Genomic DNA, 20,891 nt, shown 5'->3' on the forward strand with positions numbered 1-20,891 from the left:
GGAAGTCTGAATGTGCTTCCCCCTCCCTCACTTTATCTTCATGTGAACTAGAGAGGGCCTTGTCTGAGATGTTTACTCATGTTATTTTCTTGGCCTGGGCTCAAGCCCCACTTATCTGACTGTTGCCTTGGTAGTGGCTCTACCTCTTGTCCTTCAAGGCCATTCCCTAAGCCATCTTCATGACAGCAGGGAGATCCATAGTCTAGTTTCCATATTTTTGGTTTTTTTAAAGAAAGAGCTATAACAAACATTGGATTAGATAAAAGGAGACCATGAGTCTCTGTGCCTTTTCTTCAGCAGGACCAATGAGCCAAAGTGTTAGATTTGGAAAATGGTGTAGTAAAAGGAATTAAACCTCTTCTCTAACCACCTAATACAATTCAAGTAAGGAGACAGAGACCAAGTTATTATAAAGAATCTTCATTTCATCTAATTTGGTTGTTAAAACTCACAGCTCATGAATTTAGAGGCAATGAATTCAGAATTCCGGAGCAAAGAAACAATATATATGATGTTGAGAGTAATGTCCAACTTTATTGCAGGGAAACAGTGCAAAGTAAAAGTTATGTTTTCCACACCAGGCAGAGAAAATGACAGTGACTGGACCATATGACTTAATCCTAAACCTTTCTCATACAGCAGATAAAACAGCGGATATTGTCTAGAGTCCCTATATAGCAGGGAAGAGAGGAAGAGGAGGACTGGATCCTAGAGTGGAGACTCAGGATAGCAATAACTGCGGGTAGCAAAGAAAACTACCGAGGAATGTGACAGCGGACGTAGACCAAAGAGTGGGACTAAGGTAGGTGGAAAGAAAAGAAGAACAGGAACTAGGGGAGGAAACAGGGTGCTGGAAAAGCATGAGAGACAAGCAGACGCATGGAAGGAGGAATCACAAAAAGCAGCCAGATGGAGTATGTACCTGGAAAGAGGCAGAAGAGGCTGAAGATGTGGTGGTGGGGACTGCTCTAGTTGCTTTAAAAACAAGAGGCATTTACCTCCTTTTAGATTCCTGGAGAGAGAGGCAGTGGTAATTGGATTTGTCCAGGAAATAGCTGACTTATGGTAACTCTGATATATACAATCTTTGTTTATTACTGCTCTGAAGCATTGTTGTTTATTCTACTCATTGCTGTTCTACTTATATTCGAAATGCAGCATTATTTCTTTTATTTATATATTGCCATATCTTATGACTCTTGGTGGTTATTATACAATACAACAATAAACATCCATGGTTAATGTTAAGTTAATACAATAACACAGGCCTGATGATATCACAATTTACCCCAAAGTCCTCCAGAATAACTCAGTTTTTACTAGCCACCGGAAAGCTATTAGCAACGGAGCCCTTCTTGCCTTTAATGGACAGCCATTACAGAGGACTGGGGCTATCACAGAGAAACAGTATACAGGTAGTCCTTGTTTAGCAACCACAACTGGGGCTGGTAAGTTGGTCATTAAGCAAAGCAGTCCTAAGTGAAATTGTGACTATGCTTATGATCTTATTTCAACTTTCCTTTGCTTTACAGACCTGTGAAGGTCATAAATGCAACAACTGGCCATAAAGTTACCTTTTCATCACCACTGTAACTGTAAATGGTCACTAAACAAGGCAGTTGCTAAATGAGGACTGCTTGTATCTGGGCTTCACACAGACACACTTCCTAGAAAAGGGACACTACTAACAGTTTCTTCTCCCAGGAGAGATGTGTGAAATGGACTGAATCCATTTGGAGGAGTCCTGGAAATATAGCAATGCTAAGCCATATGGGGCTTTATACATTAAAAGCAGCACTTTGAATTGCACACAGAAACCTACTGACATCCAGAATTGGTGTCAGGTGGGGGTAGTGTAAACTGTCTGACAACACACAGGATGCTGAATTCTGGAATGGTCTTCAAATTTTATACACACACACACACACACTCACACATACATATATGTACACACACACACACACACACACAGAGTATCTATATTATAATGTTTCTGTGAGCTTAATTAGTCACCCAAGGGGAAGGCTACCTGTTGGATCCCACTATGGAAAGAAGTCTGTAGTGATGCTATTTCTCCATTCATTCACAAAACACAGAAGGGGAGTGTAATGATGAATTCTTGCCCTCTATTAATGTCCACATAATGTTTCAATGTTACAGATCTGCAACATACATGATCTGCAACAATAATTCTGAGATTATAGCCTCATAAACATGCATTTCAACACCTTTTCACATTATTATAAAAATCTAGGAAGTAAGAGTAGTACATATGCAAACATTAGGTGGATGGCCATTATGCAAAGTTATTCCACTGCTGATTAAATATCTACCTTCTTCAGTCCTTCCTTTTTCTAACCAGCTTCTTCCAGAGATAAAAGGAACAATTACATATATGTGACAAGTAGGTTCCCCAACTCTCTGGGCGAAGACCAACTTGCTCTTGCATTAAGCAGTAACAAGTACATATTGGGCCGCAGATATTAAAATCACAGAAATATACCATTATCACAACACTTGGTTAAAAACAGACAAACAAACCAGATGTGGATTTACCAGCATCCCAATTTTATTTCTTTGAATGTTTAGGGGGCAGGAAAAATATAAACAGTTTGGAAAGCAAAGAAGAAACTGTTGCTGATTTATCCCTAATATATCTGTGCCTGACTGGGCAGCCTAGGCCCCTGCTATGAGTTACCATGGTAACCTTGCCAGGCTTGCTGAACACAGGCTGTTCTAAGTGCACCAAATGCCTGATTTGCAGCCTTCCTGTGGCTGCAACTGAGCCATGGACATAAGCTTCTCTGTGGCAGCCTAGAGACCCGCTTACGTGGAGAAATGAAAAAGTGGGACCAAGCAAAGGATTGTGTTTGCTGGAGCCTTGCATTATATCAATATTACACAGGCCACTGCTGGCATCGTCTGCTCTTTACCACGCACTTTTCACAGCCTTCAACTCTCTTCCCTCCCAGCCAGAGAGGCCTATGTCAAAGTCCTCAAAAGAATTAGTAACAAACACATAGCAACTACCAGGGGGAAAAAAATCAAATAAATACAGTCATTTAGACAACTGATTAACTTAACTCTGAAGGCATTTTCTTTTGGTTCATTCATCATTCATTATCTTTAAGTAAATCTGCATACATGAACAGCAAGTAGAGAAATACAGTCTACAGTGATTGCCTCAAAATGGTGAAACACATTTTCCCTTGAGAAAACTTGTTATAATGATTAAGGTAAGATTAAACCAGTGTATAATGTGTTGATTTAGTGTGCATACTTTATTTTAAATGAATGCTACTTTTAGCTTTTGTGAAGTAGAGGGATAGAAACTGTACAGCTGCCTAATTCTGAATTAAAATAAGTGTAAGTTTAAGAAGCTGCTCAGTAGGGCATATAAAACTGAAGAGGACAATCTAGGTAGAGAACTTTTCCTCCCTACAACTATTGCCTTACTGGTGATTTATAGCTCCTTCTAGCATTGTACAGTTATCACTGTTATAAAGCCTCATTTCTATTATATCAGCATATTTGTTGGATTGTAAAGTACTGTAAACAACCAACTTCTCTGTTTGTTTTTTGAGAGGTAATATAGTATAAATGATTCAAGAGTTAGACTAGAAGCACAGTGGACTGCTCAAGTCCTCAGCCACAGCAGCTCACGGGGTGACTCTAGGTTAGTCACTTCCTCTCAGTCCAACACTGAGGATGGAACACTGTGTACACCTGAATAAAATCTGGAATATAAATTTAATAAGTAAATAAATGCCTAACAAGGAAATGGCCTATATCTTTATATTGGAATGCAGCAGCAACCAAGTTGAGTCACACTTGGTTTAAGAAAGGAAGACAACATTAAGCATTTCTTCACAAAATAATGATTAATTCATTGAATTAATCATCCTAATGAATAGAATTACTATCCTAGGAAATAAGAAGCTGAACCATATGGATCCTTAAGCTGAACCACTGATAGGACTCAGTGTCATAGTAAGCATCACTTTGTGAGGGTTCTTTCCCTACTGGATGATGTATTAATTTACAGCACAATACAGTACATTATCGTATTGGCTTTTAATGTAGGGGTAAGCTGTCCATGATACTTTTTAAAAAAGATAAATATAAGAATATTTAATAGCAAGCCAGGTATGTTCCTATCTGAATAAGAAGTTATGGTAATGGAGGATGCAGTGAGAACCTGGTATTTTGTGTTCAATCATTTATATTAATGTGCACTAGACTCATGATGCATTTGGCACAAATCCTAATTTATCTTCCAGAAACCAGGAGAAGTAGGCAAAAATACTAATAATGACAGTTATACTTCAGCTATAAGCACACTTAAGAAGAATTTCAAAAATCATGCCAAAATACAGGTCTATTATTTTCAAGGATGAGATATCAAAAATTAATGGCCAGAAGAACATTTTGATATACCATCTTTCTCTCAGCTATGTAAATTACTGCTCTGGGATCTTTGGTTTTTTGCTAAATGGGGTTGCAGATCTCTAGACAGACAGTTCCTCACTGGCTGAGAAACAGTTGTAGACTGGATATCAACTTAAAGGGCCATTGTTAATTCATTTACTATCCATAATCTCAATGGTTATTTTTTTCCATCTCCTTTCAAAAGCACTGTTTCATTTATTCACTAAACTAAGCTACACTGCAGATTGGAGCCTCATATGATTGAAAACTCCCTCCTACAAAAAAACAATTGTCATATTAAGCCTTTAAATAAAGGAGATGCATGCCAAAAGAGATAGAGCTCTTTTCCATGATGTAGCAATTTTCTATATTCAGGTAATTCTTTCATGTGAAAAAGCATTCAGTCACATAACCTGCAGTGCTAGAGACTATTTCAGTGAGAACCTGGCATGGACAAAGAGGTGACAGAAAAATATTAAATGAACATAATAAGTATGCCATGTGAATTTAAAGTAATGAGAATGTATTAAAACTGGTAGCATTTTTAATAGAAGAACTGTAAAGTGGGGAGGAATGGTACATGGTTACGCTTACTGAAAAAATAAAACTCTATCTTGATATAATTTTCATGCAAGAAGCAAGATTCATGCAGACAGTACTGAAAATCTGATGGACAGATAAGTCTTGAAGGCAGAAGGTGAGCTGCATGTCAATTACTGAATTGCAAGTAATTGTTTGCAGAATGGGAGAATTAAATTATTGACAATCTGAGTGGGGATAATGTATGGGTACCATAAAAAATTAATGTAGCCACCAGTAGAATTTAATCTTTTCAAACTCCACAAAATGCAATTATTTATTTAGGTATGCAATATATTTTGATGGTAAAATACACACTTATACAGTTACTGTATTGGTCATCACATTTTAATGCCACTCAAACAACAATGTGTCAATCTAACATAGTACAGTGCTAGCTTTCTATATGGGAATTCTAAGTTCAAATCCGTAATTTGTGACTTTGAGAAAAAGATCCTTTCTCTTTATTTATGACAACAAAGTTGATCTAAGGTTAAAATGCTGCTCTGACTTCCTTGAAGGAAACACAGGATAAATTAATATAACAAGTAATATTTTGTCACCAGGGAATTTTTATTCTCCAACAATTATTACAGTCTCTACTACTCCATTTTATTTTATTTTATTTTTTAGCATATACACATCTCACCATCACATGTAGTTTGGTTCTCAGATGGCAAGTGGGTATTCCCATAATCGAGTGGCAAGAATTTTATTCTTTAAAAGGAAAATAATATTTACAGTAATGCCTCAGTTCATGAATGCTTCTGTTCATGAACAATTCGGTTTGCGAACAGCAGCATTTGCAAATTTTTGCTTCCATTTGCGAACTCCGCATCAGGTGACGAACACAACCCGCAGCCATCTTCCCTGCTCTGACACATGGTCGTGGCTTCCTCTAGGCGATATTGCGGTCGCAGACAGACACTTGCTGTGAAGCTTTTTGGTGTGCTTTTTAGCACATACAGTATATCCAGCGTGGCTCCAAAGAAAGTGCAGAGCAAGCATGGTGGTAAAAAGAAAGTGTAGAGCAGTAATGAAGGTGACAAGAACGTGCAGAATGGTAATGAAGGTGACAAGAATGTGCAGAGCAATAATGAAGAGAACAAGAAAGTGCAGAGCAAGAATGGTAAGAAGAAGGTTTTGAAGAAAATAACCATTGAATTGAAGAAGGAAATTGTAGAAAAGCATGAGCGTGGTATTTGTGTGACTGATCAAGTACAAGATGGCGAAATCAACAATCTCGACTATTTTGAAGAATAAAGATGGTTAAAAAAAAATACATATGGTTCAGAACGGATTAACCTTATTTACATTGAACCTTATGGGGAAATCTGATCTGGTTCGCGACCAATTCGGTTCGCGACCAGAATCATGGAACGAATTAACTTTGTGAACCGAGGTACCACTGTAATCCTGTAAATTAATACCTATTTTCTGGAGTGGCATAATTTACTCAAATGTTTACCACACTGAGAAGAACACACACATAATAATATTGGCTTTTTGGGTATTATTCTATTCCCTCCAGACCACACTCTCTAGCAGAGTGAGAAGATAAGAAAAATCTGACTTCCTGCTACTTATCCCTAGATAAATAGAACACTCCTTTTTCTTTAGCACAGTGGTAAAAAATAGCATTTGCAAGAAGGTTGCAATTAGCTTCAATTCCAGATCCGTCATGAAGACTGGTGCCTTGCCTTGCCTCACCATTATGTGCCATGTGAAATAACATTTAGAATCAAGTTTCAAAAATGTAACAAACACAACTTTAATAATACAGTATATGTTTTTTATAATACCCTATCTGTGAGTCATGTAGAAAAATTATGAGAAAGAAACCTGGGACAATTTATTTTGTAAGCATTACAGAAAACCTCCTTGATGGTTTTCAACTTCCTACTTTCAAAGAACAATTTCTGAGTAAACATAACTAAAGTAGCTGATGGGCTAGGTAACCAGACACTGAATGTAAGAAATGTTACCCAAGAGAATTTCTATGGAAATGTTTTGCAGCTGTGTAGGATGGGAGGTAATAATTAAGGATACACATCAGAAATTTTATGTATAAAGTTTCATTACACTGGCTCATTGCTGACAGGATGTAAGAAGACACTCAACATGGATTACTAAGGTGAAACACAAATGATATATATTTCTTCTATTCATCTTTGAATCTATTCTTTTGCAAGAAAAGCAGAAAGAAAATTGTTATTCTTTTTTTTTCTCTCATTTTTCTGTTCTATATTGACTATGCTTTATCTTGTTAATTAAGATCATACTGTCAGAATACTTGAAATATTCTGAGGCATGTAAGATTTTTTTCCCCTTTTGGCCATGATTGACCACCTCTTCTATGTCATAAGTTGTAGCATAGGATAGGATGCTGGTTGATATACCAGTACCTCTTAACCCAGCCTCCACCACATCCCCATGTTTGGCACCATCATATGCCCAAATGAGTGAACCAAGCAAAGGGAGAAACATATAGCCGTGGGTGGCTGCATAGCTGTATAAAATACTCTGGATACATGAGGCTGCTTTAAGCCTAGCAGCAATGAAGGAAATTTCTCTTCCAAGGCTAATTTTAAACAAGTGGGGTAGGAGGGACACTGTTCCTTTGGGACTATAGCAAAAGAGGACTATATCAAGTCCTCCCTTCTTGTAAACTTCCTGTGTAATGCCTTCTTCTATTTTTTTACTGACATGACTCTAAAGAGGAAGTCTGACAAGTAAAAAATGGTAGAGCCCGTAGAATTAGGGTGGAACCTTATGCCACTGAACAGCAGGGGTAAAGAACTTTTAGCCCCCTAGATGTTTCTGAGTAGAGTTCTCAACAGCCCAGTCAACATGGCCCATACTCGAATTTGGATGAAGAAACTGGAGGAAGTAATAGACATGTAGCCTTTCTTTTCAGCTGAACCTTAAGAACCCTTCTCTAAAGTTTCTAGGAAACAACTGCAAAAAAAACCCTAACAGGTGAAACTCTGAGACCTAGTAAATTTGCTCACCAGGATGCACAGCTACTGAAAGAAATTATTTCCAAAAAGATGTAACCCAGGATCAAGAGAAATGCATGCTGATACCACACAAAGAGAATAAAACTTAAGGATACCTACCTGGATTTTTTTCTGGGGTGGCACCTTGACTCTGGAACTCTTTTACCAAAAGATATTTACTTGGAACCAAATCTGTTTTACCAGGCATGAATAAAAGCCTTTTTGTTTTATAAAGTTATGTTTAACTTGGCTATTAACATTTCAATATCATATTTTAATTTTTTTGATTAAGATTCTGTACTGAGAGCGAGCCACTCTTGGAATAAACAATGAGTGCAGATACTAAATGCTTCATTAAATCAATACATAAGATAATATTAATTGGGTATCAAAGGTCAGTTCAGGAGCATTCACCAGCACTAGCTTCATGCCAACTGCTATTGAAGAAAATGAGCCACAGCCAGCCCTCTAGGTGATACAGTATGTGCTGCCTCCATGCTTGGCTGCTATAATCACCATTCTAATAACAATACCTCTTCTTCATGCCTTCACCTTTGCCAAAAGCAAGCTAGTGTAGTTTCAATGGAGGAGCCATTCTCACTCACTTATCCTGCCTCTCTCACTGAGGTTTATCCTCAAAGCAATTTAGCTGGGAACACTGAGGGGATGATTTGATTTGGATCTCTCTACTGAAACCTAGACTGGACTTAATTACCTAAATGGGCCCAATTCCATATGGGTCCATTCCTGACCACTACTTGGCCCAGTGAGTAAGATCCAGGTCCTTAATCACCACCAGAACATCCTAGCAACCCAACAAATATCAAGGATGGGTTTATCTCAGCCCCAGCTCTTGCTTTAAACAGCCTTATGTCCTTCCTTCCTGTTCTGGAATGTAACCAATTTTTCATGTTTAATCTAACATATAGCCATGATTTGCAAACATTATTCTGCTTCGGCCCCTGAGCCCATAATTTTGGGGGATACATGCTATCTGACTATACTAGCCTTGAACAATCTTTGGTAATTTCTGAAGGGAAGTGCCTATACTTTAAAACAAAGGGCAGGCAATCCATATCATTGGATATTCATTACCCAACCAGCACCATAACAATATCACTCCCCCACAAAGGCAATATATTTTAGCCCAATAAGGAGATGCAGGACAATGTCCCACTAATGAACAAGATGTTATGCTGATAGAGCAAAAGCTGAGTAAAAGCAAAGATCTCTAACGTGGAAATATACTGAAAGAAATACCACTGTCACTACTCCCATTCATTTCACCTCCTACTTCAGACTCTGCTTGGATAAGCTTAGTTCTATCTAGCGCCTTGGGGAGAAAATGGAGATGGTGGTTCTATTCACATGATGTAGTTACCCATAGATAACCCATTTTCTGGTTTTCTAATTAACCCATTTCTGGGCTCCCATGACACACTGATCCAGAAAGTAACCACACAGGTTGGGTTTGCACAAAATAGAATATGGCCAGGTGTGCTTGAGTAGTTTAGGCTTGAGTGGGGCAGGCAAACACTCTCAGTGACAATGACGCTTTGTCATCCTCGCCACTGGCTATTCTGATGAGCGAGCAGCAGCAGTGGCATTCCTGCTCCAGGTCCTCACCTGCACAGCCCCACCTGCTGCAGGCAGGGAGGCAAGGAGGCTGCTCAGGGCAATTTCCCTCGCAGCTTTCTATCACTTAATGGCAAAGGTGACTGCCAGGAGCAGGAGGTGCAACTCTCTTCCCTTCCTTCCCTAGGCGACGCGCAGAAAGGCTGGGCCTAGCGGGCCCTCTCCCAAATCCTATCCGTCCAAAGAAAGCCGGCAGCCGGGCAGTTGCTCTGGAGTCCAGACCGCCCGCTCGGGTCTTCAAGCTACCCACCTGCGCGCCCACGCATCCGCTCCTTCTTTCATGCCGCCGCCGCACGACCACAAAACAGGCACGGAGGGTGCAGCCTGCCGAGGTGAGCAAGCTATGGAGACAGCTGCTAGCAACCGCAGCCAGCGCTGCCTCCATTCTCTCCTCATTTCCCTGAGCTGGGGAAGAGCGGGGCACTGAAGGTACGAAAGGCCACCCAGCGCACGGCACGGAGGGCCTCTCAGCCTAGAGCCAGCGTGCCTGTGGCCGCCTCATTTACACAAAAGGCCCTCGGGTGCAAAGAAACACAACCTGGTTGGCAACTTGGAGTGGCCATAGCTGGGATCTCGGAGCCGTGGGAGTTTGGGGAGGAAATGCGGGAGTCTGGGGACTGGGCCTGTGGTTAAGAGAAGGGGCAACCAGGCCGACAGGACGGGGTGAAGGGGGGACTCACCCAGCACGAAGTAGGGCAGCTCGGTGTTCTCCAAGTCATCAACCACCACCATCTCGCCGGGAAAATCATTGCGGACCGAGAAGAGGAGCTTGGGCTCGGAGGCCGAGGGGCTGTGCATGATGCTCAGGTCGTTCTCCCTCAAGAAGGGCAATGCCGACACGGTGATGCTCTTCAGCTTGCACTCCATCTCCTTGGAAGGGTCCCCGTCCGCTTCAGCTGGCCCGGCGGCGGCTGCATTGGCGGCAGCGGCCGTGAGACAGCAGCAGCAGCAGGAAAGCCAGATGCAAACGCGAGCTAAAGCCATCTTGCGCCTGATCCGCCTCGCCTTGCAGGCAAAGAGGAGCCGGCCGAGGGGGCGGGGAAGAAGATCCCTGGTCCAGAAAGGGGCTTGCGGTTGCAATGCAATCAGGAAAGGGGCGGACTGTGGGAGGCTCTTTGTCTCCAAGGCGCTGCAAGGGAGCGAAGGACAGGCGGAGGAGAAGATCAGGGAAGCGGGTTTGTCTCCGAGTTGGCTGGCTTCCTCCTCCTTTGCATCTTCTCCCCAGCTCACTCACGCACACAGGCTGCTAGTCACCACCTGGATTATACAACGCGGGTTGCTAGTGGGGTGGGGAAGGGTGGGGAAGGGAGGGGGGAGCTGCAGCTACACTTTGCCATGCAAAATTGTTTTCAAGGCTTTCCCAGGGCCCTGGCAATTGAGAGACGCGCCTGGTAAGAATCGTGTCAGACCCAACTTCCATTCAGTTCTCATTTGCAAACTAGATGTTTCTGGGATTACACAAGCCAGTTGTAAAGGTAACAGCCATCCACAACCACCTGTCAAAACTTGAAAGAATACGCTGCCCCTGAACTTGGAGGTTCCATTTAGCTGTTTCAGTGAATAACTCTTGTTAGGCCTGTCCGTCCCTGTCCATCACAAATCCCAAACTGAAAGAAATTAAAATATTTCCATTCTGCCACTAAGAAAACCAAAGAGACACATCCGTGAAATCACCAGGAGGGGATTCAAGTTGAAGGAAGCATTATTGTTTTTTCTTTAACCGAATGAAGCTGTTTGCTTTTATTTATCTGCTGTAGGCCAACAGAAGTGGCAGCATGTGGCTTATCTTGAAACGTTCCCTCCAAAACTAGGCAGAGTGGGACCTAGGTAATACTTGAATGGGAGACCAACCAAGAAATCTCAGGGTGGTCGGCTGAACTAGAAAGGTGTTTTTGTTTTTTGTTTTAATCACTTTGGGATAAGACAGTAACAGTGACAATGACAAACCATTAATGTATTGCTACCAAGAAAATTGCACATGAATGCGTTCATATGGCTACCAGATTCACAACCTTTACTTACTTAATTCTGCTTCACTTATCTTAGGAAATAGTGTTACATTGCCTTTTAAATGGAATAAAAAGACTTAACATTTAAAGACTTGCGCATAATTGGATTTTGTGAATCAAATGACTTGCTTCCGTGGGTTCTTCCATATGGACTTGCTGGTTCATTAGCAAAGACCTCTACATGTGATCTGCTTGAGATAATTCTAGGGGACAGTGGACTGGGTGTTAACTGGCTTTGTTCATTAATGTTTTCTTATCCATAACCCACTTACCAACCTCATTGCAAGTTTACAGCAGCTTCCCCAATTATAAAACTGCTTGAATAAAAGCAGTGTTCACATATATTGTGTTACTATTGGGGCTGTTATATTCTGTGCATGTTGGAGTATTTGAATTGGTGGAACCTAGAGTAACGAATATAGATACCCCATTGACTTTTACCTGGTGACTGCATGAACCTTAATAAAATGATGATGAAATCATTGTTTCAAGCTGAAGCTCCTCGGTTGCTAAACAACATACCTCTTCTCTCACAGAAGTTTTAAGAAGCAATGCCATTTCAAATATATTATTCACTTTCTTTGCCTAAGGATCCATAGACATTGTCAAGAGCAAAAGGGAACCTAGAGTCTTCTCAACATCAAAATGGCTTTGATTTTAAACTGGATTTATTTCAAACATTCAGTGTTCTCTCCAGCTAAGTATCTTTGATTAAAAAATAATAATAATTTCACACTTACACTGAAGCAAACCCGTATTTGCTATTAAGCGTGTTATAAGCTACAATGCCATATTCATTTATAAGCACATGTTTTTGACATCCACACTTTATATTTTGAGTCAATGTTTAAGAACCTTAAGATGTAGACCTAAAAACTTGTGAAGTAGATGACTGTGCATAGACTTTCTCAAGAATCTGTAAAAAAAAACCCCAACTTACAATTGCTTCCAGGTTTTCCTTCACCCCAATTTGCCATAATATTAAGCAAATGGCTGTTTTTTTCATTGTCACCTACACATTGCATAAAACATACTTCTCTCAGTACAGACACTAACATCTATGTTAGAAAGTTATCTTATGAAGTAGTTGCATACAGAAATGAGTGACATTTGAATTCAGATCTCCAGGATAAAAATCAGCACTATATTAATGGACAGAGAATATAGAATATGAAAGAGTATTAGAAGGAACAAAGGTTGCATAATTCTGCAAATGAACAGCTATACTTGTCTCATTATTGCTACTAGCACTTATAAAAGCACCACAAGATCAATCCAACTCATTAAAGATAGTGGAAAATTTCCCAGTTCAAATCAAGACTGAACCTTGATTTGCTCCAGAAACTGGCAAACTACCTTTATGTAGTCAGATTGCTGTAAAATGAAATTCTCAGGGAAGGGATACTTAATGTATGCAATTAATGAATTAATTATTCTCTTGATATAGCTTATTAACGTTTTCAGCCTAAGCTGAAAGCCACAACTGGGACATTTTTCTGACATTCTAAATTACTTCTAATAATTGTACTGAATTCAAACATTCTGAGCTTTTTTATTGCTCAGTTTGTTAATGTGCAGTTCATAATCTGAGAATTTAATGGTAAAAAAAACCCCTATGATTGTCTTGAATGTTTTTAAAATTTCATGATTTATTTATTTATTTCCTACTGATTTCAACAGATTCACACCAAGAATTCCAATGGCAAATCATTGAGTCAAATCTAGCTGAAGTTCAGCAATTTTAACACTGGTTCAAGCACTTGCTTCTCTCTCTTGTTTACGCAATCTTAGAGTATTTAACTTGAATAGGATTGTGTTCATTGTTTAGAAACAAATTTGATTCCAATAAATGCAATATATGTTCAGTATATTGATAGGACAATGATCATTCTTGGCATAAAGGAATATAAAGAAAGTATTCAAACATTTCCAGACATAGCAGTTGAGCTGTGTCAACAAAACGGGTCATCTTGGCAAATGCTCACATTATGAGAAAGTAAGTATTTAAATATCTATTAGTTTTAATAATCTTTATTCACCAGTTTTTAGCCTTATTACAGTCACTCATGGGTATGTCCAGCCATTGCCTTTGTGTAGTAGCCATACATCCCTGTTTTTATGAAAGCTTTGAAATGTAATTTGCTATCATCTTTTTGTTCATTTCTCATGTCTTTCTAATGTAATTAAAATTAACCTATTATATGGATTCAACTATTTATAGTAGTAGCAGTATCTTTATTGCGGTCTAACTAGCATTCTATACAATTTTTGTAAAAGGGTTACAGAGCTCAAATTAAGATCCATAAACATTTTCTAAATATTTGATAGAACTAAATTGGATCAAACCAAAATAACACTATAAGTACATGTCTAGAAGTACAATACTAAAAAATGTTTAAAACCATTTGAATGATAAAATAACTATGTGAATCAAATACTGAAATACTAAAAATGTCAAATTATGAAACTTATAAGTGAAGATGTAGATTCAGGCCATAAAACAGCACGAGAAGCATACAGACATTTTGTATATTTATACAGTCCTAAAATGAGAAAAGTGGTTTCCTTTGTAAAGCAGAGGCAGCTGAAAGAAATTTTGTGACTTCTCTAGAGATGTTAAAGTTCCAGTCAGACAATAAAAAAACACTTGAAATCATTCTCAGAACAAGCTGGACTTCTACGATCAACCAAAGCTAGGGTGAAAATTGCCGTAGAAAGGACACTGAAGGAATATGTACGCTACAGTCTCAGCTTCCTTCATGTCATGGGCAAGTTCACTCTGCAAAAGGGGTATTGTTATACCTTTCCTCCAATATCACAGAGAGCAAGACAGTAAAATGGACTAAAGAAAGAACTTTACAATGCTTTCAGCAAGTAATACTGAATGAGTAATTTATTGGCAAAAAAAGGTTTCTATTTATATTCTGTCAGTACTAATTGCCTAGATCACCCTGCTCTACCTGGTGAGCTCTCTGAAACACCCATTGCCAGATGGCAGCCCTAGCTTTTGATAGGCCCCACAGCCAGAAGAGTTTGGCATAAAAGGCTGCATTGGCATGGATCATTCTGTTTTCCAGAAAGAAGAAAAGGATCTTGAAGGATCATGGTGGCCAAGGAATCACTAGAAAAATAAAGCCTGAGCCAGAAGTAGAGCCAGTATATGCAGATGTTAAATCCCAGGAGGATCATCCAACTTTTTAAACAGATTGCTGCATTTAAAATGCAGAAAGCTATGTGGAACAGCACTCTTAGAAATCTGGATTGGATATGATCTAAAGGTTTTAAGTAATTACGTGCACATACCTGTGATCCATATAACATGGGAGATGGATTTGGCTTGGAATGCCACACCAAGATATCCGAAGGATAAAACCTGGTCTACTGTATGTTATTACTGTGTATCTGACAGTGATGTTTGCAGCATCTTAGTCCCTTTGTCGGGGAAAAACCCATAATTTTGATTTTAGAATATTTTGTTGTGAGCATTTCTTCCTCTGTATAATTTTATTTATTTATTTATTTATTTATTTATTTATTTATTTATTTATCATATTTATATAGCCGCCCACCTCACACAAACTGACTCTTAATAGTCCACTAGAGCCTATACCAATTACTGTATAGAACATAAGTGAATATAACGTTTCCGATTTTTAAAGAAGGTATTCCATTGTGTATAGCTTACTTTCTTTAAGTAAAGAATAAATATCTTGGATATGGATAAACTGCTTGCTATCAAATATGAAATAAATTCTTTGTTTTGAAATTTATGTATACAGGTACTTTGATGAAGGTCAGAATGGTTTTAATTACATTTTTCCCCATTCCAAAGCTGTTTTTTTTCCTGTTAGTGGGCAAAGACATATTTTATTTTATTTTCACACCAAGTTAATTCTGCTGATGATGATGATGATGTAAACATCATCTTGAAGCAAGTTTCTCTTAAATCCTTTTCTCTTTCATGGATATTCCTATATACTGTATGCATTAAATAGTGGCTGGATTGCTACATCATACGAAGACATGGCTTCTTTGAAACACTGGTGCATTCACACATAATGCTATGACATAACTTACAATTTACAAACTATAATGGCTGGATGTATACAATATGCTAAGCCACAAGTTGAAGCAAATCATGCCATAGTACAACTATGTGAACTCAGCCATTGTTTGCTTCAACCATCACAAGTTCGTCACTAAAAAAATTCAGTGTTGGGATTCAGGAGAGGACTGATTAGATTTCCCTTCCAAAATTACAGAAAAAAAATGACTAAATGTTTCCTTAAGAAAAAAAAGCACTTGCCACATAGAGTATTATTCTAAAATTGTTTATTTGCTAGTATAGTAGAAGATGAGAAAGGAACCAGGAAGTAAGATAATGCTGATAGGCAGTTCCAATCAAGGAAGGTGTCCATCCCTGTACTGGCAAGATTTATGACTTCAAATCAGCGAAAAACTGATCTCACTTTCATTCACAACATTCAGATCCATTTATTTCTATTCTTTATGCAAGCAGGCCCTACAAAGAGTATACCTTTTAGATGACAACATGCAACAGCAATCTTGGTTTAAGTTTTTGCATTTTCTGGAGCAAGAATGGTTAAATTTCTTGAAATATTTTCATTCAAATAACAATGAATGGAAAAGAGAGAAAATAAAAGAATGTAATTATTTGGTAGTGCTAATTATTTGTTTGTTTCAATTAAAAACAATGCCTTTAAAGGGGACTGCATCTGGAAACCTGATCATTTTTAACATATATAAATGAGTTAGCAGTTTGAGCACACGTGCCAGAACAGACTCTTGCCAATTAATGCCTTTTATTAACCGAATGTTCCCATTAAAATAAAAATAATTTTAAAAGCTTTTCTCTCCCCAACTGCAATGTGAAAAGCGATAAGGAAATTGACAGCTGTCAACACAAGAAAATGTCATGTTGCAGCTAATTCTATTCAAAGCTTTTCCCTTAAAAAACAAAAGGAAAAAAAAAAACCCTCCGGCTCTTTTAATGCAGGAAGGGTTGGGAGAGTCCAGGCTCTCAACCTCCTTACTGATACAGGCAAAGGAAGATTTCAAGAGAAAAAAATATCTTTTGAATCTCTGGGATTGGGTCCGTGAAATCTCTGGGTGTTCTGAACTCAGTAGAATAGAATAGGAATCATATAAGCACAGGATCCATTGCATCTGTGGACACTTCGTGTGACAAGGTTATTTAATATTTTCTTTTTTCTTTCCTTTTTTTTTCAAATGGTGAGAAATATTTCAAAGGCAAACCCCAGGTGACTTTAAAATTTTCGGGTCAGATACCGAAGAGGATGTACCCAGGGGAAGATGCCCTAATAATTACAATTAATAAAAGTGTATTAATGAAACCATAATCCATATAGCATCAGAGTGATTCCTTCTGGACAACCCAAGGTTACCAAAGTAGCAGAGAGAAGGAAATGCCATGGAATCAATACAAAGGGGTTGCTTTCATTGGGCAAATTTTATAGGCCTTCAGTACTTCTTCCCTATCCCCACCCCTACAGTTGCTCAGTTTAGGCAACAGCAAGAGAAGATTATATATTAGTAAGGATTAGCTACCGTGTTAAGTTTCTATCAGGTATTGTGTGCCTAGTTAAGACAAAAGGGTGAAATAAGTATACAACCTGGGTTAAAGTGAGAAGATTGTTATCTTGCAGCTTGTGAGAGTAAATAGGAAGAGCTAGCTTCTCTATGCAGCCTCTCTTCCTAGAATTAATTTTAAATTGTGAGTCAATCACAGGACAACCTCCTATCTTTATTTTGCAGAATGCCTGACAGCGTTATGGCCCTGTTGGACTCATCTTCTGATGATGAAGAGGAAGTAGAGCTAGGGGCTTCTAGAGATAGTACTCTTGGAGGGGATGATTCCAGAAATGTTAAAGTCAATAATTCCCCTCTGGCTGAGGCAGATCCAGCAAGCCCCCAGGACTCCCTGCCTGCACCCACTGACAGCCTCTCAGCCTCTGAGGTTTACTCACCTAGTCCCAAGCAGAGGCATGCTTTAATGATACAGCACTAGAGGGCTGAGCTCCACAGGTCAGATAGGCTGGGCCAAGAAGCAGACCTGGCAGGAGAGTAGACTCCATTGAGTAACATAACTCAGCTATGGCCTCACTCCCTGAGAAAAAAAGCTGAGAACAACTTTTCCAGCCTCAGCTCTGTCATGTTTACTTTGTCGTGCCATGCTCTGAAGTCTGGATTCCACCTCACTGTGTCTCTTGTTTTTCCCCTTGGATTCATTGCTTGGTTTATCCATTTCCAGGTCTAGACCTGTGCCAAGGGGACCTGTAATTATGTTATAGTTGTTGTCTTTAGCTCGAGGTAAAAAGGACTGTTTGCTTCTAAAAGTTCTGCCTGTTGGCTTATCTCTGGACTCTGACAGGCCTCCAGCTTGCTATCTTGCTGGCCAGTAGCCAGCAGTGCTGGCATAGAAAAGCTAGACCCTCATGGGATCAGAGGCATTCTTAGAAGGTAAAGATGGTAGGCGGTTAGAGGTTACTGATTTGTTCTGAAATGTTCTCAGATGTTACTCCTCCACAAATGAATGGAAGCACCAAACTTAACTGCTGCTTGTAGTCTCCAGGAAAGGAGAAAGTGGAGAGAACTGAGCAGAGCTGAGAACAATCTCATAGGCTGGGAGGAAGAAATGGTGAATCTAGAAGAAGGAGGATTGTTTTGTAGCTCAGATCCCCCTTGTCCCTGTCCTGGGTTTAGATTTTTGGACAAGTTAAATGTTTTTTAGCTTCTCCAGTTTCCCTTCCTGTGAAATGGATATTCTGAGACTAGTCACACCCACCCAAGCAACCAATTTGTGGTGGCGCCTATATCACTTCCTTGAAACCAGTGGTTTCAGTGAATCATCTCACCCTCAAAGATTGGAGATCCTGGTTGAGGATTCATGGAATTCATCTTGAAATAACAATTCTGTCATAATTCTGGGAGGGGACATAGCTCAGGAATAAAGCGCATACTCTGTAGTTGGAAAAGACTCTTTCTCAAGTCCTTGGACAGCTGCTTCAAATCAGTTAACCTCCATGCCACCTAAACAGCTTAATGGTCTGATTCTGCACATAGCAGTGTCATATGTACGGAAGAACATAATGTAAAAATAGCTTTGCTTGCCAAAATCTAAAAGATTGCCTAATCCACCTTTCTCCATATCTAATATACTCGGAATGGGGAGTATATTTTTTTCAATTAACTTCACCAGCCAACCTTTCATTCTAGTATTATGAGACAAAGGAAAATTCCATTACCTTCACGCTATTCCCAGTTGTATAACCCTCTATGAAACTGCATTTATTTTCCTAAACAAAAAAAGTCCCAATAGATCGCATGAAATTAAATTATACATTCCTGAATTTTGCTCAGGATATCTGATGGAGAAGAAACTGGCTCTGGGATGCTAAAACTTAGATGTTATGAGCCCATTTGTATGTTCCTTTGCAGCTATAGGGTGCTAACTTGCAACCTATTTGACAGGTTACATTTCTATGTGGTAGAAGTAATGTACTATGTATAATGATAGGACCCAGTGAGCACAAAGTGCTCATTCACAAAGGAAGGTGACTTCCACATCTCTATGCAGTTTCTGATTTGGCCTCATATGGAGATAAGAAAGTGTTTGGTGTTAAACTTTTTTCCCCATATAGCCCAATATTGCCTTCTCAGACAGGCACTAGATATTTATGAATTCCCATTCTTTCAGGCTCTTTCACTCAACCTTCACTAGATAGGGGGAAAATGTTGTTTTATTTTATCCAGAAGGATGGGCTTTTAATTCCTAGAATTCTCAGAAACTGGGAATTCTGGGAGTTGTAGTCCACACATGGGAGGGAAGTTAAACCAGCTTCTGAAAGCCTGCTGTGTTTCATCAGATACACCTGGCTCATTCAACCCAAGAAATGCAGTATACTTCCCCAGGAGCTGATCCTAACCCTGCTACATCTCCACCTCAGTCTTCTCAATTTCATTTCTTCCACTCAGGAAGGAAATAAAATAAATATAACTAAGACAGCAATTTATGTAGAAAAAAGACAGTAGCATAAGTGACCCTTTAGGTTGAATGTTTAAAGAATGTCCTCCATTTTGGAGAATGTAGGAAGCTGCCATATATAAGGTCAGACCAGTGGCCTATCTAGCTCAATATTATTTACACTGACTGGCAGTGTTTTTCCTGGGTTTCAGACTGGAACATTACCTAGTCTGGCATTAAACCTAAGAGCCCCAGGATTTAAAATATTTGCCTAATTTTTCCCCACCATGTTTTTTTTTTTTGATCTCTTAGTCAGAAATACCAATCTTGTAGCTTTTATTAGTATTCTTTTATAATGAAAAAACAAAAGCCAGTGATGTTCTTTAAAAAAAGAAACTTTGTGTAACAAAATTGATACACTTGGTTTCATTTAGATGATTAATTCCTATGGCAATGTACAAAATTTCTGGCAATTGCCTCTGGGAGCTTTATAGGTGAGGCTAGGAGCAAAGCTGGTAATTACACTGCTCCCAGACTTATTTATTTGAATGCATTATTTATACCCTTTTACAAGTCTAGTTTTTTTTTTTAATATACAACTCTATATTAAAGGGACAGCCATCTCAAATCTAATCAATGTTGAGTCTTGAGTTAAAAGTCATTTTAAGTGCTATATCTTTCCCTGGGAGCACCAGTCAATTACTGATTTATGTGCTTAATGTGTGTGTGTGTGTTTTTTTTAAAGGGGAGAGGGGGTGTTTGTTTCTTTTACTGACTCAGAAACTCACACCAAATTGGGTTTAGAGGCTGTGATGCAAATTACCTTACACCTGAACTTATATTTAAGTGTGTATGCAGCTTGGCCTTCTTCAGCTCGTGCTATCTAGGTCTGTTGAGACTAACACTTTCTAAATTCTCAGCCAGGATAGTGTGGCTAGGAAGTCAAGTGAAATCAGAATTGTCAGTGCACACACACAAATGTATTCAATACTAGAGTGAGTTCCTAGTGCAGAATCCAAACTAGGAAGGAACACTTCCCAAGTTTAAATAAGAGGATTACGACTTTCAGCTGCCTATACCTGAACCTACATTGGAAGATGTGGTAATTCCAGAATCAGCAAATTCTGCCAAGTATACTATTTCCTCTTGATAAGAGAGGAATGCTAGACACTGTTGCATGGGTGAAAAATCAGATTATATGTATGTATGTATATATGTATGTATAGTTCAAGTATT

The 20,891-nt window shown here is 39.0% G+C and overlaps 1 protein-coding gene across 1 annotated transcript in view; it reads right to left on the minus strand.

The window, feature by feature from the left end:
* Positions 1–10,625, minus strand: part of ASTN1 (astrotactin 1) — a 213,028-nt gene extending 202,403 nt beyond the window's left edge. Inside the window, exon 1 of the mRNA XM_088153813.1 lies at positions 10,322–10,625. Within this exon, the coding sequence (XP_088009939.1) occupies positions 10,322–10,625 (304 nt within the window). The remainder of the gene's footprint in view (positions 1–10,321) is intronic.
* Positions 10,626–20,891: the final 10,266 nt, after the last annotated feature.

This window comes from Python bivittatus, unplaced genomic scaffold (genome assembly GCF_059951505.1).
Source record: "Python bivittatus isolate LINGU-HERP-01145 unplaced genomic scaffold, Pbiv_v1 ctg000700_np1212, whole genome shotgun sequence".
Taxonomy (NCBI): domain Eukaryota; kingdom Metazoa; phylum Chordata; class Lepidosauria; order Squamata; family Pythonidae; genus Python; species Python bivittatus.